The 27,334-nt window shown below is 44.8% G+C and overlaps 2 protein-coding genes and 1 pseudogene across 7 annotated transcripts in view; 2 read left to right on the top strand and 1 right to left on the bottom strand.

The window, feature by feature from the left end:
• LOC134349322 (protein-L-isoaspartate(D-aspartate) O-methyltransferase-like) overlaps positions 1-7,041 on the bottom strand; it is a 50,475-nt gene extending 43,434 nt beyond the window's left edge. For 2 of the 5 annotated variants that reach the window (XR_010018647.1, XM_063053471.1), the window contains exons 1-2: positions 6,957-6,998; positions 5,067-5,191 (exon numbers count right to left, since the gene is read on the bottom strand). Coding sequence is in view for 4 of the 5 variants with exons in the window: in XM_063053471.1 (XP_062909541.1) it covers positions 5,067-5,172 (106 nt within the window). In the remaining variant the exon portion in view is untranslated. Of the gene's footprint in view, positions 1-5,066; positions 5,192-6,923 lie in introns of all 5 variants that reach the window. The other 3 variants (XM_063053481.1, XM_063053458.1, XM_063053449.1) reach the window with 2 other exon arrangements.
• The window catches only part of ccdc32 (coiled-coil domain containing 32), a 29,255-nt gene continuing 8,901 nt past the window's right edge, over positions 6,981-27,334 (top strand). Inside the window, exons 1-2 of one of the 2 annotated variants that reach the window (XM_063053495.1) lie at positions 6,981-7,036; positions 11,142-11,396. In XM_063053495.1, coding sequence (XP_062909565.1) covers positions 11,144-11,396 — 253 coding nt within the window. In that variant the 5' untranslated portion in view covers positions 6,981-7,036; positions 11,142-11,143. Of the gene's footprint in view, positions 7,037-10,102; positions 10,316-11,141; positions 11,397-27,334 lie in introns of those variants that run through there. The other variant, XM_063053504.1, reaches the window with a different exon arrangement.
• On the top strand, positions 8,712-9,907 carry LOC134336853 (uncharacterized; annotated as a pseudogene).

The raw sequence follows: 27,334 nt of genomic DNA, 5'->3' as shown, positions 1-27,334 counted from the left end.
CAATTACATGTTGGTCTGATAAAGAAATACTGTGAATATATTGAGGGATTATACCGAACAAAACAGTCAATTTATTAGGTTGTAAATTAATTTTTAAAGTTTTAGAAATTATAGAGAAAATAGATTTCCAAAACTGTTAAAATACAGAACACAACCAAAACATATGTGTCAATATAGCTGTCTCAGTTTTACGTCTATCACACTGACTACCAACATTAGGAAATATTTTAGACAGTCTCTCCTTTGTCAAATAGTAACAATGTACAATTTTAAATTGAATTAGAGAGTGACTGGCACAAATCGAAGAAGTTAACCAACTTCAAAATTCACAACCAATCCTCTGATATCAAGGTCATATTAAGCTCCCTTTCCCAATCTTGCTTAATCTTAAGTAAAGGATAATTATACTGTTGTGATAGTAAATTATAAATTTTCCCAATAAAACCTTTCACTAAAGGATTCATTTTTAAAATAATGTCTAACAGGTCAGAATCTTGTATATATGGAAAATTACTTAAATATTCGTGTAAGAAATGTCTGACCTGAAGATATTGCAAGAAATGTGAGTGCGCGAGGGAATATTTAGTTTCTAATTTCTCAAAAGACATCAATCTACCTTCTTGAAACAGATCCATGAAGGAATAAACTCTTTTATTCCTCAAAAAAAAGGTAGGATCACTAAGTGAAGGTTTAAATAGATAGTTTTGCTAAATTAAACTAAGAAGGTTAAACTTTTTAAGATTAAAAAAATTATGAAACTGGTACCAAATTCGTAATGACTGCTTAATCATAGATATAAATTTAGATTAGAAATTTTGGCCAGTTGTACAGGTAAAGAGGCTCCTAATAACAAAGTTAAGTAAAATTGTTTCACAGCTTTCAATTCCAAATCAACCCAAGGTGGTCATTCATTTTTATCAGTCCAATATAACCAAGAACACACATAATGTATATTAACCGCCCAATAATACACTCTTAAATTAGGCAGAGCAAGACCTCCATCCTTTTTTGATTTTTGTAAATGATATTTTCCAATTCTTGGTCTTTTATTATTCCAAACAAAAGATGAAATAATAGAATCAACCTGATCAAAAAAACTTCTTAGTTAAAAAAATAGGAATATTTTGAAATACATATAAAAATTTTGGTAAAATCATCATTTTAACTGCATGAATTCAGCCAGCTAACAAAAGTGTAAGTGGATTCCATCTACAAAATATTTGCTTCATAAAATCGACTAAGGGAACCAAATTAGCTCTATAAAGGTCTCCATAATTTTTAGTAACGACAATACTAATATTTGAAAGAGTCGATAACTTTAGAAGGAATGTCATCATATATAGAAGCATAATCATTTAGAGGAAATAATTCACTTTCATTGAGGTTTAATTTATATCCCGAAAACTTTCCAAATTCATTTAATAATTTCAATAAACTAGGAATGGATTCTTCAGGATTCGAAACATAAACTAAGAGATAAAGCATAAAGGGAGATCTTAAGAATAGTCCCATTTATGGAAATTCTTTGAATATCTTTAGCTTCACGAAGTGCAATAGCCAAAGGTTCCAACATCAAATTAAACTACCGAAATTTTATAGCGGGGTTCTCAGCACTAGTGGCCCTGATACAGGCCTCGATTAAAGGAGGGAAGCCCCTCTGGAAGAAGTAAAGTGGGGGTCGGAAGAGGAAAAGGCCTTTATAGAAAACAAGAAAGCCCTGGTCTCTGCACCCGTGCTAGGGTTACCAGATGCAGTTCGCCCCTTGCATCTATACTGTAGTAACGAGGGAGGGTACTACAACGCGGTAGTGGTACAGGACCATGGGGACGCTAGAAGGCCAGTGGCCTATTATTCTACGAAACAGGACCCTGCTGCGGTAGGGCTCCCCCACTGTGTTGCAGCTTTGGACTGCGCCACGTAGGCTGTGCGAGTAAGCAAACCAGTTGTGATGATGGGGCAACTGATCCTACACACACCCCACACCATTGTAGAGCTCCTAAACACGGAAGGGCTGAGGGCAGTCACCGATAGCCGAAGAGCAGCTTGGGAGGCAGTTCTCATTCCAAAGGACAAGTCAGTAACCATAGTTAGACACTGGGGAGAATCCCACGAACGCCATCTTAACAGAGGGAGAAGCACGAGTGCCAAATAGAAATTGTCAAGGAAGAAGATATTGGTGTGAAGGAAACACTTCTGGAAGGAACAGCAGATGAAATCTTTATAGATGGGTCTAGGAGGTACATAGATGGGAAACCACGAACTGGGTAGGCCATGGTGAAGGAAACAGGTGAAGAGTTAGCTTCAGGAGCACTGCCAGGGGGTTGCTCAGCTCAGGTAGCAGAACTGGTAGCTCTGATAGAAGTTCTACGCTGCAGCGAGGGCAGACGGGTAAATATATATATATATATATATATATATATACACACAGTCGGTATGCATTCGGGGTGGTGCATGATTACCTAATGGCTTGGGCACGACGAGGATTCATAACTTCAACAGGTACTAATATTCAGCAAGGGCACCTATACAACAGCTACTGGAAGCAGTGAGCCTGCCAGAAGAGGTGGCAGTGATTGAGGTAAAAGCGCACCAGAAGGGTGAGAGCATGAAACAAAAGGGAAATGAGTGGGCAGATGTCGCTGCGAAGATGGCAGCAGAGGAACAAGAGGCAATTGAAATTGCAAGTGTGCAGGAAGGAATGAGAGAAGCCAGTTTAATAAAATTCTGTGAAGAGGTAGAGGCAGAAGAGAAGGAAAAATGGAGGAGAAAAGGAGCAAAGAAGGGACCAGGTGGGTGCTGGACACATGGGGGGGAAAGAGTTGCCACACCCACACCCTGTCTTAGACAGATACTAGTAAAGTTATATCATGGGGTGATGCATCAGGGGAGGCAGAGCATGATCACAACCCTCCGGCAGGGCTGCTGGCGGCCAGGGATGGGCAGGGATGTTGAGAAATTCTGCCACCGTTGTATCATTTGTGCCCAGCATAACCCTGGTAAGGGCAGAAAGCTACAGCTGGCAACATTCAGATAGACTTCACGGGGCTCCTACCCAAAAGCAGGGGGAAAAGCTACTGTCTAGTAATTATGGATCACTTCACCCGGTGGGTAGAGGCTTTCCCAACAAGGGACTGCACCGCCCGCACTGCTGCATGGATCCTAGTTCAGGAAATCCTCCCAAGGTGGTGAACCCCAGTTCAGGTGGATTCAGACCAGGGAGCACATTTCACGGGGAAAGTGATGAAGGAAATGTGCCAACTACTAGGGATTCGACAGCGGTTCCACGTACCCTACCACCCCCAGAGTTCAGGGATGGCAGAAAGAATGAACCGAACAATCAAGAATGCGTTAGCCAAGGCTATAGCTGAGACAGGAAAGACAGGGGTCGATGTATTCCCAGAAATCCAGAAGAGATTGTGCGCAACCCCGAACCGCACGATGGGTCTCAACCCCCACGAATTATTGATGGGGCGAGCAATGCGACTCTCTTATGGGGTAATTACGGATGCGGGGAGCCTGGGACTTACAGGGATAGAATGACCCAATATGTGAAAGACCTTTGTAACCAACTTAAAGTGCTAAAGGACCGAGCGTAACAACAGAAGCGAATCGCTGATCAGAGAGAGCCAGAGGGAAAGAGGATAGTTCTTCCACAGCCTGGCGACCAAGTTATGGTGAGGGTGCTGCCAGAAAGGCCAGGGTTTGCCCCCTGGTGGATAGGACCACAGACGGTACTCTTAACCAATGATACCTGCGTCTGTGTACAGACTCGGCAAAGCAGCCAGTGGAAACACTGGACTCAGATTAAAGCATACGACTCACTCTCTTGTTGCTCATTTACTGAAACCACTTCTCTGCCACTGAAACCACTTCTCTGCCACTGAAACCACTTCTCTGCCACTGAAACCACTTCTCTGTCACTGAAACCACTTCTCTGTCACTGAAACCACTTCTCAGCCACTGAAACCACTTCTCTGTGAATGAAACCGCTTCTTGGCCACTGAAACCGCTTCGCGGCCACTGAAACCCCTTCGCGGCCACTGAAACCCCTTCGCGGCCACTGAAACCCCTTCGCGGCCACTGAAACCCCTTCGCGGCCACTGAAACCACTTCTCGGCCACTGAAACCACTTCTCAGCCACTGAAACCAACTTGTTTTACTCACCTTTGCATTTCTGATGAAGGGCCTCTGACCTAAAACATGAATTGTTTCTCTTTGCATGGATAATTTCTGATCTTCTACCCAAGAAGTACTCATCTCATATCTATTGACATCTAAAAACCTGTCAATTTCCACCTTGATTATCCCCAGGCTCCATAGCTGTCTTGGGCAGAGTTCCAAAGATTCACCACCATCAGGATAAATTATTTCTGAGCCTCTTTGCATTGAATGGCTGACCCTACACGTTCAAACCCTGAATCCTGGTTTGTGGGCTTAAGCTGGAGGAAATACTCACCTTGTCAAGCTCTGAGAGTACAAGAGAGAGGAGGGGTATACGAAAACATGTGAACAGATGGAAAAGAGAACATGGGTTTCACAAGCGCCACAGTCTGAGTGTTTCTTTGCCTTTCCCCTTCACCCATGTGTATTAAACACTAACCATGGAAGTGCTAAGGACTTTCAGAATCAGGTTTATTATCAGCAGCATGTGTCTTGAAATGTGTTAACTTAGCAGCAGCAGTTCAATGCATGATAATATATAAAGTTAATCAATGTCAGTAAGTGTGTGTGTGTATTTTTGTTTGAATAGTTAAGATTCAAAATAATGCAAAACAGAAATAATATTAAAAAAAGTGAGGTAGTGTTCATGGTTTCAATGCCCATTTAGGAATCGGATGGCAGAGGGGAAGAAGCTGTTTCTGAATCACTGAGTGTGTGCCTTCAGGCTTCTGTACCTCCCACCTGATGGTAACAGTGAGAAAAGGGCATGCCCTGGGTGCTGGGGGTCCTTACCCAACGCACCACCTTGTTCTCTCTCCACATGTCACCTGACCTGATTGGTTTATCCACACGATACTAACGAATGGATGCAGCTCGCCCAGAACCAAAGGGCAGGAGTTACTCACTTCTCAGGTTCTCGACTAGCTGAGAGTGGGAGATTCCAGAGGACGTCCAGGCCATGGTCCTGAAAAGTAGCATACCCATCGGAAACATAACAGACAGCCTCAGCATTTTCAGCACGTCCCTTGAACTGAACCAAAGAACAACAATTAGTGCCAATATCTGCAACACCATCACCAGACAACCTAGAAACTCACTCAAAACATCCCTCTTCCTCTGCAGGTACACGTGGCTAGTGGTAGCTGTCTTGCACCCTATTCCACTCATTCATCAGCTTGCTGTCAATTCCCCAATGGTCTGGTAATAATTCCCACCTTCATTCCTTCAACTTTCCTCATCCTTCCAGCTCTCCAAGGTTTCAGTGCATTTATCCATAGTCATACAACAGGGAATCAGACCCGTCGGCTCAGTCTGTTCATGCCAATCAAGCTCTCAAAAACATAGAAAACTTACAGCACAATACAGGCCCCTCGGCCCACAAAGCTGTGCCAAACATGTCCCTACCTTAGAATTACTTAGGCTTACCCGTAGCCCTCTATTTTTCTCAGCTCCATGAACCTATCCAGGAGTCTCTTAAAAGACCCTATCGCAAACGCCTCCACCATCGCCGCCAGCAGCCTATTCCACGCACTCACCACTCCCTGCGTAAAAAACTTTCCCCTGACATCTCCTCCTGCTTCCAAGCACCTTAAAACTATGCCCTCTCGTGTTAGCCATTTCAGCCCTGGGAAAAAGCCTCTGACTATCCACACCATCAATGCCTCTTCACCAAGTCCCACTTGCCTACATTTGGCCCACATTCTCTAAGCCTTTCCTATCCATGAATTGTCTGCATGTTGTCATTTTATCCTTTTACAGCTCTCACTGGCAGCACATTCAACATATCCACCATCCTCTGTGTAATAAAGTTTTCGCTCAGGTCCTTTTGAAATCTTTCCCCATTCACCTTACAGCTTTAGTCCACCCTACCCCTGGAGAAAGACTGTGACTATCCTTCATGGTTTTTTAAAATCTCTGTAAGGTCACCCCTCAGCCTCCAACACTCCAGGGAAAAAAGTCCCAGCCTTTCCAGCCTCTCCTTATAACTCAGCCCATTCAGTCCGAATAACGTCCTTGTGAGTACCTCCTGCAGTCTCTTCAACTTAATGACATCTTCCCTAATAGCTAGGAGACCAGAACCGTGTGCGCACACATCACTGATCCAGCATTTTGCATGCCCTATATTTTTATCATTTGACAACCTGGGGACTCTTTCATTAGCCTGCCTCCTAATCTTTAACATTCTCTCCCACGTTTCTACAGATGTACCGTGCAGAGCATTGTAACTGGCTGCATCAACATCTGCTATTGGGGGTGGGGGAGCAGCGTAGATCGAAATAAGCTGCAGACAGCATCCATGGGAAGAAGCACAGTCGACGTTTCGGGCCGAGACCCTTCGTCAGGACTAACTGAAAGAAGAGATAGTAAGAAACTGTGCTTCTTCCTGTGGATGCTGCCTGGCCTGCACTTTGTGTGTGTTGCTCTGTGAATGAAACCTCTTTTTCGAGAAGGCTTGATGGTATAGTTGCCCCCCGCCCCGGTGGGAGAATTACAACTCAGAAGAAAAGTTAAAAATAAGTGGGCAGCTGAGAATGGAGGATGAGGAATTTCTTCTTGGAAGGGAGAATTCTCTACCTAGGGTGCCGGTGGGGGTCAAGTGTTTGGAAACTGGAGAGTCAAAGGTTAAGGATTACGAATGGAAAAGCCGTGCTGAGGGACAAAATACAGTTAGCAATTTATATTGCTCACTCCCTCGCTCCAAGCTCCCCTTTCATCACTCACTCCCTCTCTCCTTTCCCTGTGCCTCTTCCACAATCACCCACCTCCGACCCTCCGTCCCTCCGTCCCCCACTCACATCTGCTGTCGCCGTTTGATGACGTTTACGCCGCGCCGCGCCTCCTGCTCCTTCAGAGGCGGCGACTGGGAAGTCAGAGGGTGAGTGACGTTGGCGGGGCGGCCTCCGTCCCCTCTCCCTCTCCCCTCCCTACTACTCCCTCTCCCTTCTCCCCTCGTCCCCTCCCCCTTCTCCCCTCTCCCCCTCCCTCCCTCTCCCCTCCCCCCTCCCTCCCTCCCTCTCCCCTCCCCACTACTCCCTCTCCCTTCTCCCCTCGTCCCCTCCCCCTTCTCCCCTCCCCCCTCCCTCCCTCTCCCCTCCCCCCTCCCTCCCTCTCCCCTCCCCCCTCCCTCCCTCTCCCCTCCCCCTCCCTCCCTCCCTCTCCCCTCCCCCTCCCTACTACTCCCTCTCCCTTCTCCCCTCGTCCCCTCCCCCTTCTCCCCTCCCCCTCCCTCCCTCTCCCCTCCCCCCTCCCTCCCTCTCCCCTCCCCCTCCCTCCCTCCCTCTCCCCTCCCCCTCCCTACTACTCCCTCTCCCTTCTCCCCTCGTCCCCTCCCCCTCTCCCTCCCTCTCCCCCCCTCCCTCTCCCCTCCCCCCTCCCTCCCTCTCCCCTCCCCCCTCCCTCCCTCTCCCCTCCCCCTCCCTCCCTCCCTCTCCCCTCCCCCTCCCTCCCTCTCCCCTCCCCCTCCGTCCCCTCTCCCATCCCTCCCCTTCCCTCTCCCTCCCTCCTCTCCCTCCCCTCCCTCCCTCCTCTCCCTCCCCTCCCTCCTCTCCCCTCCCTCCCCTCCCTCATCTCCCTCTCCCTCCCCTCCCTCCCCTCCCCTCTCCCTCCCCTCCCCCTCTCCCTCCCCTACCCTACTCCCCCCCTCCCCCTCTCCTCTCCCCTCCTCCTCTTCTCTCCCCTCCTCCCCTCCCCCTCTCCTCTCCCCTCCTCCCCTCCCCCTCTCCCCTCTCCCTCTCCCCTCCTCCCCTCCCCCTCTCCCCTCTCCCTCTCCCCTCCCCCTCTCCCCTCCCCCTCTCCCCTCCCCCTCTCCCCTCCCCCTACCCCCTCCCCCCTCCCCCTCTCCCTCTCCCCTCCCCCTCCCCCTCTCCCCTCCCCCTCTCCCCTCTCCCCTCTCCCCTCCCCCCTCCCCTCTCCCCTCCCCCCTCTCCCCTCTCCCCTCCCCCCTCCCCCTCCCCCTCCCCCCTCCCCCTCTCCTCTCCCCTCCTCCCCTCTCCCTCTCCCTCTCCCTCTCCCCTCCTCCCCTCTCCCCTCCCCCTCCCCCTCTCCCCTCCCCCCTCCCCCTCCCCCCTCCCCCTCCCCCTCTCCCCTCCCCCCTCCCCCTCTCCCCTCCCCCCCCCCCCTCTCCCCTCCCCCCTCCCCCTCTCCCCTCCCCCCCCCCCCCCTCCCCTCCCCCCCCTCCCCCTCTCCCCTCCCCCTCTCCCTCTCCCCCTCTCCCTCTCCCCTCCCCCCTCCCCCTCTCCCTCTCCCCTCCCCCCTCTCCCCTCCCCCTCTCCCCTCCCCCTCTCCCCTCCCCCTCTCCCCTCTCCCCTCTCCCCTCTCCCCTCCCCCCTCACCCCTCACCCCTCTCCCCTCCCCCCTCCCCCTCACCCCTCCCCCCTCTCCCCTCCCCCCTCCCCCTCTCCATCTCCCCTCCCCCCTCCCCCTCTCCATCTCCCCTCCCCCCTCTCCCCTCCCCCTCTCCCCTCCCCCCTCTCCCCTCCCCCTCTCCCCTCCCCCCTCTCCCCTCCCCCTCTCCCCTCCCCCCTCTCCCCTCCCCCTCTCCCCTCCCCCCTCTCCCCTCCCCCTCTCCCCCCTCCCCCTCCCCTCCCCCCTCCCCCTCCCCTCCCCCCCCCCCTCTCCCCTCCCCCCTCCCCCCCTCTCCCCTCCCCCCTCCCCCCCCCCTCTCTCCCCTCCCCCCTCTCCCCTCCCCCCCTCTCCCCTCTCCCCCCTCCCCCTCCCCCTCTCCCCCTCTCCCCCCTCCCCCTCTCCCCCCTCTCCCCCCTCCCCCCCCCCCCCCCCCCCCCCCCCCCCCCCCCCCCCCCCCTCCCCTCCCCCCCCTCCCCTCCCCCCCCTCCCCCCCCTCCCCCCCTCCCCTCCCCTCCCCTCCCTCTCCCCTCTCCCTCTCCCCTCCTCCCCTCTCCCCTCCCCCTCTCCCCTCCCCCCTCTCCCCTCCCCCCCTCCCCTCCCCTCCCTCCCCTCCCCCCCCCTCCCCTCTCCCCTCCCCCTCTCCCCTCCCCTCCCCCTCTCCCCTCCCCCTCCCCCTCTCCCCTCCCCCCCTCCCCTCCCCCTCCCCCCCTCCCCTCCCCCTCCCCCTCCCCCTCCCCCTCCCCCTCTCCCCCTCCCCCTCTCCCCTCCCCTCCCCCTCTCCCCTCCCCCCCCCCCCCTCCCCCTCTCCCCCCTCCCCTCTCCCCTCCCCCTCTCCCCTCCCCTCTCTCCCCTCCCCCTCTCCCCTCCCCCCCTCCCCCCTCTCCCCTCCCCCCTCCCCCCTCTCCCCTCCCCCCTCCCCCCTCTCCCCTCCCCCCTCCCCCCCTCCCCTCTCCCCCCTCCCTCCCCTCCCCCCCCCTCCTCTCCCCTCTCCCCCTCCTCTCCCCTCCCCCCTCCTCTCCCCCCCCCCTCTCCCCCCTCTCCCCTCTCCCCCCTCCCCCCTCCCCCCTCTCCCCCTTCCCCCCTCCCCCCTCTCCCCCCTCCCCCCTCCCCCCTCCCCCCCTCCCCTTCCCCCCTCCCCCCTCTCCTCCCCCCTCCCCCCTCCCCCCCTCTCCCCCCCTCCCTCCCTCCCTCTCCCCCCCTCCCCCCTCCCCCCCCCCCCCCCCCCCCCCCTCTCCCCCCCCCCCCCCCCCCCCCCCCCCCCCCCCCCTCCCTCTCCCCCCTCCCTCCCTCCCCCCTCCCCCCCTCCCTCCCCCCCCCCCCTCTCCCCCCTCCCTCCCCCCCCCCTCCCTCCCTCCCCTCCCCTCCCCTCCCTCCCTCCCCTCCCCTCCCCTCCCCTCCCTCCCCTCCCCTCCCCTCCCTCTCTCCCCTCCCCTCCCTCTCCCCTCCCTCTCTCCCTCCCTCCCTCCCTCTCTCCCTCTCTCCCTCCCCCCCCCTCCCTCCCTCCCTCTCCCCTCTCCCTCCCTCCCTCCCTCTCCCCTCTCTCCTCCCCTCTCCCCTCTCTCCTCCCCTCCCTCCTCCTCTCCTCCCCTCCCTCTCCTCCACCAATTCCCCAAGGTCCCCTTCCTTCACACCCCGATGACCAGCTTCATCCCCTAGGTCCTCGCCCACCCCTCCCTCCTATCTGCACCACGGACTCCCCACGTCTCTCCATCTTGGAGGCTGTAGGCTGACCAGATCCATGGAGTGGGGAGAGTTGCTCTGTGAGAGGAGATTGTGCAAATTGACTTATATCCTCCAGACTCGGGAAAAGGTGATTACGTTAGACTGTATAGGCTTCTTCTAGGCTGGGCAAGCAGGGGTAAAGGTGATTATTTCTGGTGTCTGGTCTCAAAACGACAAGGCAGCCGTGCGGGAGAGATGAGGAAAGGCGGCAGTGGTACAACAGGTACCTGGGCTCCAGAAACCCGGGTTCAGTCCCGGTCCCCAGTGCTGTCTATGTGCTGTTCGGACGTTCTCCCTGTGTGCGCATTCCTATATTGTCCCACATCCCAAAAGATTATGGGTAAGTTGGTTAATTGGCTGATGTAAATGGCGGGGAATAAAAAAGGAAGACAGGGGACAGATATATTATGGGATTGTTTTGAGAGCCTACATGGAACCATAATAGACTTGATGGGTCAAAAGCTTTCTTCTGCTTTTAAGGAGATGGGAACTAAACTTCCTCAGCCAGAGCATAGTACTGGATTCCTTACCCAAGACAGCTGTTGAAGCTTACTGAGAGAGTATATTCAAGGATATTCTTAGATGTTGAGTAAATAGAGGCACTGAGAAAACTTATCTCACTGAATAACAGAACTGGTTTGATGGGCCAAGTGGATTTAGCTTGTTTCTGTTTCTTATGCCACTACCATTGCTTCCTGCGGCCCAGGACTGTGGTGACCATGGGTTGCTCCCCCATCGAGGGAATCACTTGCCACTCTGTCAGTGCACACTGCCTGACCCTTGTCTGTGCTGCTGGTGAAATGGCTGCCTACGCTCTGGTACGAGACTGAATCTGCTTTTTGCCTCAGCAGTTTTCCCTCAGTTAAGTGTGTACGAATCCTAAGAGAATATTGACCAACGTCATTTGTCTTTAGGGATGGCTGCCAGAGAGACAGAGTCTGCTGATGATATATGGGAGAGGATATGTTCTGGACTGCCAGCTCAGATGATGGATGTGAATGAAACCGATTCCCCAGTCAGAGAGTGCTTCCCAGAATCCTTCTCTGAAATATTCAGCCTGATTCCCGTCACAGTGCCAGACGTAGATTTGATGAGCAACAAGAATCATGCAGAGGAAGGGAATCTTTGGGCACCCATGGCTGATTCACAGCAATATCTGGCAACACTGGGTGAGTGCGATGCAGGGTTTTTTTACAGCAGACTCCCTCTTATCCTCAGTGGGGATACAGAATGGAACCTGCTCTAGCATTGGTTTATTATTGTAAAGTGTGCCAAGACGCAGTGAAAAACTTTGCTGCATGCCGTCCCAATAGATCAAAAGTGCACTGAGGCAGAAACCAACGCAGAGTACAATGTTGAGCAGCCTGACCTTTGTTTCTTACCATAGTAACATAGAACCGTGAACTATACAGCAGAGAAGTAGGCCCACAATATCTGTGCTGAGCATGAAGCCAAATTAAAGTAATCCCTTCCACCTGACCGCACCCCCTCTCCATTCCACTGCTCCTCAGTCCGCTCTCTCCTCTATTCCTCCTGGCAGCACATTCCACTCCCACATCACACTCCATGTTAAAAAAACACTTTCCATGCATGTCCCCTTTAAGCTTTCCCACTCTCACCTTAAAGCTATGCCCTCTAGTATGAAACATTTCTACCCTGAGGAAAGGATCCTGGTTGTATTTGCCTCTCATAATTTTGACACACTTATCAGGTGAGTTCTTAGCCTCTGATGTTCAGGAGGAAGAAATCCCAGCCTCACCAGCCTCCTCCTATAACTAACACGCCATCATCCAGGCAACACCCTGGTAAACCCCTCTGGTAACATCTCCTTGTTGCCTGGACCACAGCAGGCAAGCGGAGATGCAAAGAGATCATCCCAGTTCGAGACCCTTGGGAAGCTGCTGTGTTCTACTGGTCTATTTCTGCTTACATTGAGTATGAGGTATTGTTGATGCATTCCATCAGCAGTTACCACCCCTCAGCCATCAGGCTCCTGAACCAGAGAGGATAATGTCTCTCCATCTGTCCCATCACTGAAATGTCCCCACAACCAGTGGACTCACTTTCAAGGACTCCTCATCTCGTGTTCTCGATATTTATTGCCTGTTTATTTATTGTTGTGATTTCTTTCTTTTTGTATTTTCACAGTTTGTTGTCTTTTGCTGGCTGAACGTCCAAATTGTTGTGGTCTTTCACTTGATTCTATTATAGTTATTACTCTATTATGGATTTATTGAGTATGCCTGCAAGAAAATGAATCTCAAGGTAGTTTATGGTGACATGTATTCAGTTTGGACTTTGACTTTTACTGCCTGGTACTCGGTTTGGTAGTTCCATCTGTGTGCTGGTGCATTGTGAACTTTAGAGTCATAGATATAACCTTCAGCCCAACAACTCCACGCCAAACATCAACTCCCTGTTTACATGAATCTTAATTTTATTTTAGCACATTCTCATAAGATCTGCACAGATCCTGCTGCTCATTTGAGGCAATTTACTATGGCCAGCATGCCTTTAGGGTGTGTGGGGGGGGGGGCAGCACCTGGGGGGATCTTGTGTGGTCACAGGGAAACCATGCGAACTCCACACAGAAAGCACCCAAGTACAGGATTGGGCCCAGCAATTTGGCACTATGAGGTAGTGGCTCTACTAGCTCTGCCACTGTACCTATAGCTCTGTTTTAAAACTTGTACTCTATTTAACTTAGTGAGGTCTGAATATTCTCTTGTGCTTACTGTGGCTAATGTAGTCTTAGTACTGTTGTACTGTGTGAGAAGAGATTGGTTTGTCTAGATTTATTTTCTTCAGAATTAATAAAATGTTGGTGTGAGTTGACTGAGATGTATAAAATCATCAGAGATCTAGGGATAAAGAGAAAGGGCCCATAAGCAGAGAGCTAGTCCTGAGGTAGTTGTTGAAAGGCTTAGAGTAAATTGTGAGGCAAATATTTTTAAATTCAAGAAGGTTCTAGAACACACTGCTGAGAGGATGTTGAAGATGCAAACTTTTACCAATACTTAAAAGGTACCTGGTGACCACTTGAGGAGCTGTAGGTACAAGAGCTGGGAAGTGGGATTAATCTGTTTTTGGTCATTGTAGACCAAATTGGCAGGCACACGTTTCTAATATTACACTGTACATGGAGAAAGCCTGCCCAGTTTTTAAACACCTAACTAGTGTGTGTACAAATAGGCATTTGGGAGACCAGCGGTATGGATTTAGCCAGTGGAGAGTTAATGAGAGAATGGACCCATCACTTTATTATTCACACCTGGCATCTGGGCTGTGAAATGGTGCTGACTAATGATGGGATGCTGTTCATCTGCTTTAAAGAAGTGATTTTCTCCAGGGTTGGTATTAGAATTCCTGCTCATTTTGTTCTGTTGCTGATTGATCCTTCGTAACTGCGCAGAGTTCCAGTTTTACAGGTAAGTAGCTGAAGTAGGCAGGTGGGGACAGAAACAGACATCACACTTCAGCCCGTTCAAATATGAAGCAGATGAAATTTCTTTCTTTCTTTCTTTATCAATCTTTTTATTAATTTTTTTAAAGTACATATATACAAACAAGAGGATAATTATCTCAAATATTTATATCGATAACAATATATATAAAAGGTAAAATAAACATTATCAAGATCATACATAGTATTAATCTAATAATATATAATAAAAATAATCAATTCTCCTCTTATCATTTCATAAAAAGAAAATAGAGATAAAGAAATTTATTTATATATATATATATATATATATACTCCACTATTCTCTATAAACAAAAACAAAAAGTAAAAAAAGAAAAAGAAAAAAAAGGGACTGGGCAGCCCATACTGAGAGTAAAAGCAAGAAGAAAGAGAAACTTTCTGATCAAATCCAAAGTTTCAAGAAAGTAACTGGAAGAGCAATAAATCAGACCATATGAAAATATTGAATAAAAGGTCACCAGGTTTCTTCAAATTTAAAGGATGTATCAAATGTCTGACTTCTTATTTTCTCTAAACTTAGACAGGACATAATGGAGGAAAGCCAATAAAAGTAGGTGGATTAGAATCCTTCCATTTAAGCAAAATGGCTCTCCTAGCCAATGAAGTTGTAAAAACTATCATCCGTTGAGCAGAAACAGGAATATATCCTGCTCCCGGTGGAATGATCTCAAAAATTGCTGTAAATAAATTCGGTTGTAGGTCCAAATTCAAGACTTCTGATAAAGTTTTAAAGACATCTTTCCAAAAATTATCTACCTTGATACAAGACCAAAACGTATGAGTTAAAGTAGCCACCTCAATATTACCTCTGTCGCAAATAGGATTAATATTGGGAAAAATACAGGCTAATTTATCCTTTGACATGTGTGCCCAATGTACTACCTTGAACTGTACCAAGGAATGACGGGCACAAATAGATGAAATATTTACCAAATGAAAAATCTTATCCCACTGTTTATCTGAAAGTGACTCTCAAAATTCCAATTCCCACACACCTTTAATTTTATCGTTGGATACCTTTTGCAAATTCAATAACCATTTATAAATTAAAGCCATCAGTCCTTTTTGAAATGGTTTAACCTGAAAAAGGGTATCTCATATTGGGTGGATAAACAGAGGGAAAATGTGGAAGTAAACTACGTAAAAAATTCCTAATTTATAAACATCTAAAAAAGTGTGCATTAGGTAAGTCATATTTGTCCACTAACTGAGTGAAAGACATTAAACAATCCCCCATAAACAAGTCTGAAAAAGTTATCAGATGAAATTTAATACAAACGTTTTTGGTGATAACCTTGGCTAGAAAAACTGAGGTCAGCATAGTGACGCAGTTAGCTTTCTCCCAGTGTCATCAGCAAAATTACTAACCATACCAGTCCGTTCTCATCCAAATTGTTTATATAAAAGACCAGCTGTAATTGGCCCCATGACACAGGTCACTTGTCCGCAAAGCAATCTTCCACCGTCATTCTGTGCTTCCTGTTATCAAGCTAATAATGTATCCACTTAGCTAGCACTTCCTATGTGATCTAATCTTCTAGACTAGCTTTCTATGCAGGACGTTGTCAGAGGCCTTACTAGCATCCATATAGACAGTGTCCACCACCCTACCCGCATCATTCTTCATAGTTATCTCTTCATAAAGATTTTAACAGATTTGTGAGTCTTGATTTCTTTTCAATATTTTTATTGATTTGATTTCTATATATATAAGAATACAGAGTTCAAGAGAATACAATAGAATTCAAGAGAATACAAAAGAGATACGGTATATTGAATCACATTAACGAACTCCTTACTCTATATTCACATGGATTAGATTAGTTCGTATATTAGAATATAAAAAATTTTCTTAAAGAAAAAAAGATCTACACCCACTACCAAAGCTGAAGCTGTTTGGGGGGAAAAAAAAGAAAAAAGAAACTTACCAGATAATAAAGTATACTATTAACTGCCTTCTGTACTTTAACAAGAAATCAAAGATTATGAAAATGATTTAAAAACGGCCCCCACAAATTTTGAAAATCTTGGTTAGATTCAGAAGTTGAACAACGAATCTTTTCTAAATTTAGGCATGCCATAACATCCCGTAACCACTAAGCATGATTAGGCGGGACAGCATCCTTCCATTTAAACAAAAGTGCCCTCGTAGCCATAAGAGAGATCAAAGCCAGAATGTGCAGATCAGATGTCTTCAAAATGATATCTTTCCTTCCAACAATACCAAATAGGGCAATCAAAGGATTAGGCTTAAAATTTACTTTAAAGAGTACAGAAAAAGTTTGAAATATTTCCTTCCAATATTTTCCAAGATTTGGGCAAGTCCAAAACATGAGAAACAGGAAAGGTATGGCCACATTAGTGGGATTGTATTACAGACCACCCAATAGTCAATGAGAATTGGAAGAGCAAATCTGCAGAGAGATAGCAGGCAACTGCAGGAAACATAAAGTTGTGGTGTAGGGGATTTTAATTTTCCATATATTGATTGGGACTCCCATAGTGTTAGGGGTCTAGATGGTTTAGAGTTTGTAAAATGTGTTCAGGAAAGTTTTCTAAATCAATATATAGAGGGACCAACTAGAGGGGATGCAATATTGGATCTCCTGTTAGGAAACGAGTTAGGACAAGTGACAGAAGTCTGTGTAGGGGAGCACTTTGGTTCCAGTGATCATAACACCATCAGTTTCAACTTGATCATAGACAAGGATAGATCTGGTCCTAGGGTTCTTAACTGGAAGAAGGCCAAATTTGAAGAAATGAGAAAGGATCTAAAAAGCGTGGATTGGGACAGGTTGTTCTCTGGCAAGGATGTGATCGGTAGGTGGGAAGCCTTCAAAGGAGAAATTTTGAGAGTGCAGAATTTGTATGTTCCTGTCAGGATTAAAGGCAAAGTGAATAGGAATAAGGAACTTCGGTTCTCAAGGGATATTGCAACTCTGATAAAGAAAAAGGGGGAGTTGTATGACATGTATAGGAAGCAGGGAGTAAATAAGGTGCTTGAGGAGTATAAGAAGTGCAAGGAAATACTTAAGAAAGAAATCGGGAGGGCTAAAAGAAGACATGAGGTTGCCTTGGCAGTCAAAGTGAAGGATAATCCAAAGAGCTTTTACAGTTATATTAAGAGCAAAAGGATTGTAAGGGATAAAATTGGTCCTCTTGAAGATCAGAGTGGTCGGCTATGTGCGGAACCAAAGGAAATGGGGGAGATCTTAAATAGGTTTTTTGCGTCTGTATTTACTAAGGAAACTGGCATGAAATCTATGGAATTAAGGGAAACAAGTAGTGAGATCATGGAAACTGTACAGATTGAAAAGGAGGAGGTCCTTGCTGTCTTGAGGAAAATTAAAGTGGATAAATCCCCGGGACCTGACAGGGTGTTCCCTCGGACCTTGAAGGAGACTAGTGTTGAAATTGCAGGGGCCCTGGCAGAAATATTTAAAATGTCGCTGTCTACAGGTGAGGTGCCGGAGGATTGGAGAGTGGCTCATGTTGTTCCGTTGTTTAAAAAAGGATCAAAAAGTAATCCGGGAAATTATAGCCCAGTAAGTTTAACATCGGTAGTAGGTGAGTTATTGGAGGGAGTACTAAGAGACAGAATCTACAAGCATTTGGATAGACAGGGACTTACTAGGGAGAGCCAACATGGCTTTGTGCGTGGTAGGTCATGTTTGACCAATCTATTGGAGTTTTTTGAGGAGGTTACCAGGAAAGTGGATGAAGGGAAGGCAGTGGATATTGTCTACATGGACTTCAGTAAGGCCTTTGACAAGGTCCCGCATGGGAGGTTAGTTAGGAAAATTCAGTCGCTAGGTATACATGGAGAGGTGGTAAATTGGATTAGACATTGGCTCAATGGAAGAAGCCAAAGAGTGGTAGTAGAGAATTGCTTCTCCGAGTGGAGGCCTGTGACTAGTGGTGTGCCACAGGGATCAGTGCTGGGTCCATTGTTATTTGTCATCTATATCAATGATCTGGATGATAATGTGGTAAATTGGATCAGCAAATTTGCTGATGATACAAAGATTGAAGGTGTAGTAGACAGTGAGGAAGGTTTTCAGAGCCTGCAGAGGGACTTGGACCAGCTGGAAAAATGGGCTGAAAAATGGCAGATGGAGTTTAATACAGACAAGTGTGAGGTATTGCACGTTGGAAGGACAAACCAAGGTAGAACATACAGGGTTAATGGTAAGGCACTGAGGAGTGCAGTGGAACAGAGGGATCTGGGAATACAGATACAAAATTCCCTAAAAGTGGCGTCACAGGTAGATAGGGTCATAAAGAGAGCTTTTGGTACATTGGCCTTTATTAATCAAAGTATTGAGTACAAGAGCTGGAATGTTATGATGAGGTTGTATAAGGCATTGGTGAGGCCGAATCTGGAGTATTGTGTTCAGTTTTGGTCACCAAATTATAGGAAGGATATAAATAAGGTTGAAAGAGTGCAGAGAAGGTTTACAAGGATGTTGCCGGGACTTGAGAAACTCAGTTACAGAGAAAGGTTGAATAGGTTAGGACTTTATTCCCTGGAGCGTAGAAGAATAGGGGAGATTTGATAGAGGTATATAAAATTATGAAGGGTATAGATAGAGTGAATGCAAGCAGGCTTTTTCCACTGAGGCAAGGGGAGAAAAAAACCAGAGGACATGGGTTAAGGGTGAGGGGGCGAAAGTTTAAAGGGAACATTAGGGGGGGCTTCTTCACACAGAGAGTGGTGGGAGTATGGAATGAGCTGCCAGACGAGGTGGTAAATGCGGGTTCTTTTTTAACATTTAAGAATAAATTGGACAGATACATGGATGGGAGGTGTATGGAGGGATATGGTCCGTGTACAGGTCAGTGGGACTAGGCAGAAAATGGTTCGGCACAGCTAAGAAGGGCCAAAAGGCCTGTTTCTGTGCTGTAGTTTCTATTGTTCTATGGTTCTATGTGAATAAGTGAAGCTTCTCCATTGTTACACCTATCACAATAGGGAGATATATCTCGATAAAAACGAGATAATTTATCCTTGGTCATATAGCCCTATGAACCACTTTAAATTGTAGGAGGGAATGATGAGCACATAGCGATGAAGTATTAACCAATTTAAAAATCTCATTCCAAGTTTCTTCAGAAATTGAGGTCTGTAAGTCTTGTTCCCAAAGATTTTTAATCTTGTCTAAAGAATTCCCAACAACATATCATAAATATTAGATATTGAGCCATTATAGAATGGTTTCATATTAAGAATTTCATCTAGTACGTTCTTATCAGGTCTATTAGGAAACGTATATAATTGAGATCGCAGAAAATCTCTAATTTTGTAAGTACCAAAAAAAATGGGTTTTTGATAAACTGTATTTAGTTGACAATTGTTCAAACGAAGAAAGACTTCCTCCCTCAAACAGATCCCGGAAATGTGTAATGCCCAATCCTTCCCATTGTTTAAAATCTACACCAGTCATAGAAGGCTTTAAAAAATAATTTTAAAAAATGGGACTAGAAAGGGAGAATCTCAATAAACCAAAGTGTTTTCCAAATTGTATTCAAATCCTTAAAGTATGTTTGACTACCATATTTTTAGTTACCTTACTTAAGGATAAAGGAAGTGAAGATCCCAATAGGGAGATAATAGAAAATTTATTAACCAAGTTAGCTTCTAAAGAAACCCACCCAGGACAGTCCTCGTGGTTAATATAGTATCACCAAAACGTGAGATTCCGTATATTAGCTGCCCAGTAATAAAACCTAAAATTTGGTAAAGCTAAAACTCCATTCTTTTTAACTTTCTGGAGATGGACTTTATTCAGTCGAGGATGTTTATTTTTCCATATGTACGAGGATAAAATAGAGTCAAGAGAGTCAAAAAAGGATTTAGGAATAAAAATGGGTAATGCCTGAAAGAGATATATAAATTTAGGTAAAACGTTCATTTTAATAGAATTAATTCAGCCAATCAATGATAACAAAAGGGGTGACCAATTTGATAATATTCTTTTTATATAATTTTATAAAGTAAGAAAATTTTCTTCAAATAAGTATTTATAATTCTTAGTAATTGGTACACCCAAATAAGTGAATAGGTTTCTTACAATTTTAAAAGGAAGGTTAATATCAGTTAATGGCAAAATATTCAAAGGAAAAAGTTCACTCTTGTGTAGGTTCAGTTTATATCCAGAAAATTGACTAAAACAAGATAGTAAAGAAAGCTCAGAAAGTAATGAAGTTTCAACGTTAGAAATGTAAAGCAATAAATCACCTGCATAAAGTGAAATTTTGTGGATAGTACCCTTCCGTAAAATACCAGTGATATCGTTAGAGTCTGGAAAAGCAGTAGCTAAAGGTTCTAAAGCCAGGTCAAAGAGCAAAGAACTCAAAGGACAACCTTGTCTGGTTCCACGTTGAAGTCTAAATGGTTTCAAATTCTGAGAGTGAGTAAGAACCCGAGCAAAAGGTGATAAATACAGTAATTTAATCCGTTGAATAAAGTTGGACTCAAAATTAAATTTTTCTAAAATTTTAAATAAATAATGCCATTTAACCCGATCAAAAGCCTTCTCAGCATCTAAGGATATCACACGCTCCGATATCTCTTTAGAAGGAGAATAAGTAATATTTAATAATCGACAAATATTAAAATGAGAATGTCAATTTTTAATAAAACCAGTCTGATCGTCAGAAATGACAGATGGTAAGATATTTTCCATCCTACGGGCCAGGGCTTTAGATAAAATTTTAGCATCAACATTAAGTAAAGAAATTGGTCTATATGAAGAATATTCAGTTGGATTCTTATTCTTTTTAAGGATAAGCGAAATAGAGGCTTCGTAAAAGGATTGCAGTAACCTACCTAACTTAAAAGAATCTGAAAAAACTGAACATAAATGGGCTATGAGCAAGGAAGAAAAAGCCTTATAAAATTCTCCAGTAAATCTGTCAGGACCTGGAGCTTTCCCTGAGTGCAACAAACGTACAGCTTCGGCTATTTCTTCGTGAGAAATACATTGATCCAACTGTTTTCAGTCATCAACAGAAAGCGTAGGGATATTTATTTTGTCTAAAAAGTTATCCATTATAGTATTATCTTTAAGAAGATCAGAGCCATAAACTTTAGAATAATATTCTGTAAAAGTATCATTGATTTCTAAATGATCAGTTGTCCTAGTACCGTTAGGTTTATAAATTTCTTTAATCTGTCGTTTAGCACTAGAAGTTTTAATTTGGTTAGCCAATAATTTACCTATTTTATCCCCATGGATATAAAATTGACTTTTACCCTTTAAAAGTTGAGGTTCAATAGGGTATGTTAATAAAAAACATCATACTTGGCTTTAATTTCAACCCGTCTTTTATATACAGTAGGATCTGAGGTCAAAGCATATTCTTCATCTAATTGTCTCAGCTGGTCGGCTAAATTAATTCTCTCTTTATTAGCTTTTATCTTAACACTTGCAGTATAAGAAATGATTTGTCCTCAAATATATGCTTTAAAGGCATCCCATATGACAAGGCTAGAAGTCTCCTCCACCGTATTCTCTTCAAAAAAAAAGAGTGATTTGTCTCTCCAAAAACTTAAAAATCCTTGCCAGATAACAGAGTTAAACTAAAATGCCAGAATCTGTTTGTCTGAGGAAAACCAGGAAGATTTATGGATAAAAGCACAGGAGCATGGTCAGAGATAGCAATCTCTTTATATCCACAAGATCAAACTAATGGAATCATTTGGTTATCAATAAAAAAATAGTCAATTCTGGAATACGTATGATGAACATGGCATGGAGAAATATGAGTATTCTCTATCTGTTGGATGTAAGAAATGCCATAAATCAACAATACCACAATTTGTTAAAAATGAATGGATAAACTAAGCTGATTTATTAAGTGTCGCTGGATTAGAAGAGGACTGATCTACGACTGGGTCTAACCAGCAATTAAAGTCTCCTGCCATCACCAATGAGTACACACTCAGATCAGGCTAAAATGAAAAAAAATCACTCAAAGAATCTGGATCATCTATATTTGGGGCATAAACATTGGCAAATACCAACAATTTATCCTCTAGTTTCCCTGATAGTATAACAAAACGTCCATTAGTATCAGAAACAACCTTGTGTTGAACAAAAGGAACTGTATTTTCTATAAAAATCGAGACACCTCTAGCTTTGGCCTGAAAACTTGAGTGAAAATGCAATTCTCTCCATCGGCTAAAAAGGCGTGAATTATCAGAATTACGTACGTGTGTTTCTTGTAAGAAAATAATTGGGACCTTAAGTTTTTTAATATAGGCAAAAATCTTATTTCGTTTCAAAGGATGATTTAATCCTTTCACGTTAAGACTAAGTAATTTAGTATTATAGTTCATTTTATTACTTTAAAAAGAAATTAAAAGGATAATCCTTAAGCAGATAAATAAAACTAAGCAGTGACCTATGAGATGAGAAAACCAAACAACAGGTTTGGCTGAAAGTCCCAAGCAGCTTCCAAGGAAAACAACCCAACACCCTCCCTCCTCCCAAAGAGAGAAAGTCGACCATAGAAAGTCGACACCTACAACTAATGACACCCCCCCAAAAATCCTGTTGGCTTAGCTCCAAATAAATTACAAGGTTAGAATATTCCAACCCGGTTAAAACATTAGATAGTGAAGAGACAATTAATTCTGGTATAAAAAAAACTCTTGAAAAATAAGTTTAATATACAATAATATAGACACACAGAATATTGACTCATTAAAATCTTAATTTCAAAGTAAGACCTTAAGAGGTTCTTAAAAGAAAATTGACTACAAGATTTACCAGAGGCAAAATACACAATTATTTATGTAAGTTTTGTTAAACAGCTCTAACGTGATACTTTTAAACTTAACAAAGTAATAGCACATTAAAGTTTTATTCTCAAAATAAAGGAAAGAGTTAAGTACAAAGTTTAGCAAAGGTGAAGTAAACAATTATTCATGTAGCAACTAATAAGCAGTCATTTTACTGACTCTAAATTTTCCTCAGACTGAAACGGAACCATTTTTGCGATCCATCTTGCAGTGTAATTCTGAGCTTTGCCGGGGACCGTAGCGAAGGTTTAAAATCTTTGTTGTAGAATTCTGACATGACGTTTTTGAACTTAGCACGTTCCCTCATAGTATCTGGTGAGAAATCTTCAACAATTCTAATCTTTTTTCCATTAAAGTCAATCATACCATTCCGACGAGATTCACGAATTATAGGATTCTTTGTTTGAAACTCATGAAAAGCGATTAGCACTGAACGAGGTTTGCTTGTAAGCATTCTGTCCGCAGGTATTCTATGAGCTCGGTGGATCATTGGTACCGATTTTTAAATATCAGGAAATAGCTGAACCAGAAAGTTTGCGAAAAATTCTGGTCAATCACCTTCAGTTAACTCTTCAAGACCAAGAATTAGTACATTATTCCTTCTACTTCTGTTTTCTAAATCAATAATCTTCTGTCTTAGTTCATCGTTAACCTCGGATTGTTTTCCAAAACGGTTTTGCAGGTCGTCCATTTTCTCATCCAGAATCGACAGGATTTCTTCATTCTCTTTTATTCATTTATCATGCTCAATTAAGGTTTCTTGAATAGAATCCAGTTTTGTGCTTAATTGCTTAATTTCAAAGCCAAGTTGTTGAAACTCTTCAGCGGATTTCTTGCTGAATCGCTGAAATTCCTCGGAGGCTTCCTTTCTGTGGTTTTGCATCAATTCAACAATAGAATCCAAAGAAGTAGAAGAATCTTCTTCTTTTTTACCTCTAGAAGTTCTCGTAGTCATAGTGTCAGATCAGGTTAGAAAGAAGGAAAAGTAAAGTAAACTAGAAGTGGCTGTAAAATGCTGTTATTCCATCCACCGCCAACAGGAAGTCCTGAGTCTTGATTTCTCATACACAAAGGTATGCTGACTACACGAATCAGTCTTTGTCTATCCAACTACTGATAGATTCCATGCTCAGAATTACCACCCCCCCCCCAGTAACTTACTTACCAGAAACATTAATCATCAGCTACTCTCCAGTCCTCCAGAACTTTGCCCATGGCTAAAGACGTTGCAAATATCTCTGCAAGGGACTCATTCTGGCTCAAGGTGTGTAATTAGTGGTGTTGCACAAAGATCCATACTGCGACCTCTGTATTTGGGACGTATATAAATTACCTGGATGAGTTAGTAAGGTTACAGATGACGTGTAGATAGGTGTTGTTGTGGAGATTGACAAAGAATACAGCGGGCTATAGATCAGTTGCAGATATAGGTGGAGAAATGGCAGACAGAGTTTAGCACAGCAAGTGTGAAGTGCTCCACCTTGGGAGATCAGAATCAGGTTTTATATCACTGGTTTATGTTGTGAAATTTGTTAAGTGGAAGCTGTACATTACAGTACATAATAAAAACTGAATTACGTAACAAATGTGTCTGTCTGTCTGTCTCGGTACCATATCCAATGCAGACTTTGGTGACCATGGTTTTCCATATAGATCTATCCTTCGTTTTTTGGATGACTTCCATTCCTCGATGTGTAGCCACCTGGCTATGCTTTTAATGTACATAAACCGAGGTCTTCTTCTAGGTTTACTCCCCTCAATCTTTCCAGAGAGTATGAGTTTTTCTAGCTCATCTTTCCGCATGATGTGTCCTAGGAATCTGAGTTGTCTTTCTCTTATTGTTGGTATGAGTGATCGAACTGTTTGGGCTCTTCTGAGAACTTCTTCATTTGATGTGTGTGTGGTCCATGATATTTTTAACATTCTCCTGTAGAACCATAATTCAGCTGCTTCTAGTCTCTTTTCCATTGCTGTGGAAATGATCCAGCACTCACTTCCATAAGTCAGGATAGAATAAATGTAGCACTGCAGTATTCTGTTTTTAGTGTACATGCTCATCCTTCTGTCTGTTAATATGGTCCTCATTTCTTGGAAAGCTGCTTTGTGTACATACTAAAAAGAGGGAAAAAAAGTAGTGAGTTTGTGTTCATGGGTTCAATGTCCATTCAGAAATCAGATGGCAGAGGGGAAGAAGCTTTTCCTCAATCATTGAGTGTATGTCTTCAGGCTCCTGCCCCTCCTTCTTGATGGTAGCAATGAGAAGAGGGCATGTCCTGGGTGATGGGGGCCCAGAATGATGAACGCTGATCGCTCCTTGAAGGTATCATGGATGCTGGGGAGGCTAATACCCATAATGAAGCTGACAGCATTTTACTGCTTTCTGCAGCTTATTTTGATCCTGTGCTGTGCTCCTCCCTCCCATGCCAGATGGTGATGCAGCCAGTAGAATGCTCTTCACAGTACATCTGTAGAAATTTGGAAGTGTCTTTGGCGACATACCAAATCTCGTCAAACTCCTTATGAATTATTGTCGCTATTGTGCCTTCTTTGTATCTGCCTCAATATATTGCACCCAGGATAGATCCTTAGAGATGTTGCTCACACAGGAACTTGTAATTATTCACACTTCCAACTTCTGATCCCTCGATGAGGACTGGTATGTGTTCCCTTATCTTACCCTTTCCGAAGTCCTCAATCAATTCTGCAGGCTTAGTGACATTGAGTGCAAGGTTCCCACTGCAACACCACTCCACTAGCTGATATATCACACTCCTTATCATCCTCTTGTCACCGTCTCAGATTCTGCCAACAATGGTTGTACAGATGGCATCTGAGCTGTGCCCATGGTCTGCTCTTTATTAAATTACGGTATTGCTTTGCACTGTTGTTCACGCAGTCATGAACATAGAGAGAGTAGAGCAGTGGGCTAAGCATGCGTACTTGAGGTGTTCCGTTGGTGATGTATCAGAGAGACGGAAATATTATTTCTGACCTGCACAGAGCAAATGTAAAGAGAACACTGTCAAAGGCAAGACCCTTAACAGTTTGATGAGCAGAGGGTTCTTGAGCTCCAAGTCCACAGATCCCTGAAGTGGCTCCACAAGTTGTAAAGTAAGCATGAGGCATGCTTGCCTTTATTCGTTGAAGAACTGAGTTCAAGAGTCAGGAAGTTATGTTGCACCTTTATCGAGATTTAGTTAGGCCACATCTGGGGTGTTGCATTATAGGAAGGATGCTGAGCTTAGAAAAGGGTGCATAAAAGGTTTAGATTAGATTATGAGGACACTCAGTCATTTAGAAATGCATGCATTAAAAAATGATACAATGTTCCTCCAAAAAGATATCACAGAAACACAGGACAAACCAAGACTAAAACTGACAAAACCACATAATTATAACATATAGTTACAACAGTGCAAAGCAATACTGTAATTTAGTAAAGAGCAGACCATGGGCACGGTAAAAAAAAGCCCCATCATCTCACGCAGACGGAAGTGCCGCAAACTTGCCGATGCATTGGAAGCACCCGACCACAGCCGACTCTGAGTCCCTCCGAAAACTTCGAGCCTCCGACCAGCCTTCTGACACCGAGCACCATCTCTGCCGAGCACTTCCACCCCGCCCCAGCCACCAAGCAACAAGCAAAGCCGAGGACTCGGGGCCTTCCCCTCCAGAGATTCTGGATCACACAGTAGCAGCAGCAGCAAAGCAGGCATTTCAGAAGTTTCTCCAGATGTTCCTCCATGCTCTCACGTCTGTCTCCATCAAATCAGGATTGTACACTGCACCCTACTTGACAAATAACAGACATCACCACTGGAGTGGCCGCTGCGAGCTGCGTCGCGCTGCCATCTTCTCCTCCCTCCGATACCAGGATATTGTGCCTGACGTCAAGGGCACGATCCATAAGGAGAAGATGGGCACTTGGTGTGTTTTCTCTAGAGTGAGGGGAGATCTGATAGAGGTTTATAACTTTATGAGATACATAGATAAAGTAGACAGACAGTATCTTTTCCTCAGGGTTGAGATATGTAATACCAGAGGGCATGGAGGTAAGGTGAGAGAAGTTTAAAAGAGATGTGCAGGGCAAGGTTTCTTTTTTATGTAATGGGTGCTTGGAATACACTGTCTGGGGTGGTAGTGGAGGTGAATATGATAGGGGCATTCAAGAAGCTCATGAATGTGCAGGAACTGGAAGGATATGGACAATGTTTAGGCAGAAAAGGTCAGTTTAGTTGGACTCGTGGGACAAAAGGCCTCTTCCTGCACTGTATTGTACTTATTTTTTATGTTAAAAAAGGACCTTACAATTTCTTCCCCAATTTCCCACAAGTTATGATGATTTATCCACCTTAAAATGCTTAAAGCTGCTGCCAATATTTCCTCTGTGTTAACTTGTATATGGACCAAGCCATAAGAATTAATTTCCTTCAGTTCCATGATCTTCTCCACAGTAAAACTGATGAGAAATCTCACCCATCTCCTGTGGCTCCAAACATAGATGATCATGCTGATCTTTAAGGGAACCTATTCTCACAACAGCCACCCTTTTACTTTGAATATACCTGTAGAATCTCTTGAGGTTATTCTTAACCTGTCTGCTAGGTCCATCTCCTGCCCTCTTTTTGCCCTCATGGTTTTCCTCTTACATTTCTTATAATCATCATGGGATTCACTTGATCGACTACACAATATGACCTGAGCCGTAGTATCTTCCATCAACCATGTTTCCCTCAACTTATCAGCCTTGCCCTTCACCCGAGAAGATATCACCCTCTTAAAAGCCTTCCACGTACTGGATATTCCTTTACCTGCAG

The sequence above is a fragment of the Mobula hypostoma genome, chromosome 1, assembly GCF_963921235.1.
Source record: "Mobula hypostoma chromosome 1, sMobHyp1.1, whole genome shotgun sequence".
Classification (NCBI taxonomy): Eukaryota; Metazoa; Chordata; class Chondrichthyes; order Myliobatiformes; family Myliobatidae; genus Mobula; species Mobula hypostoma.
This window is presented reverse-complemented; position numbering and strand designations above follow the sequence as displayed.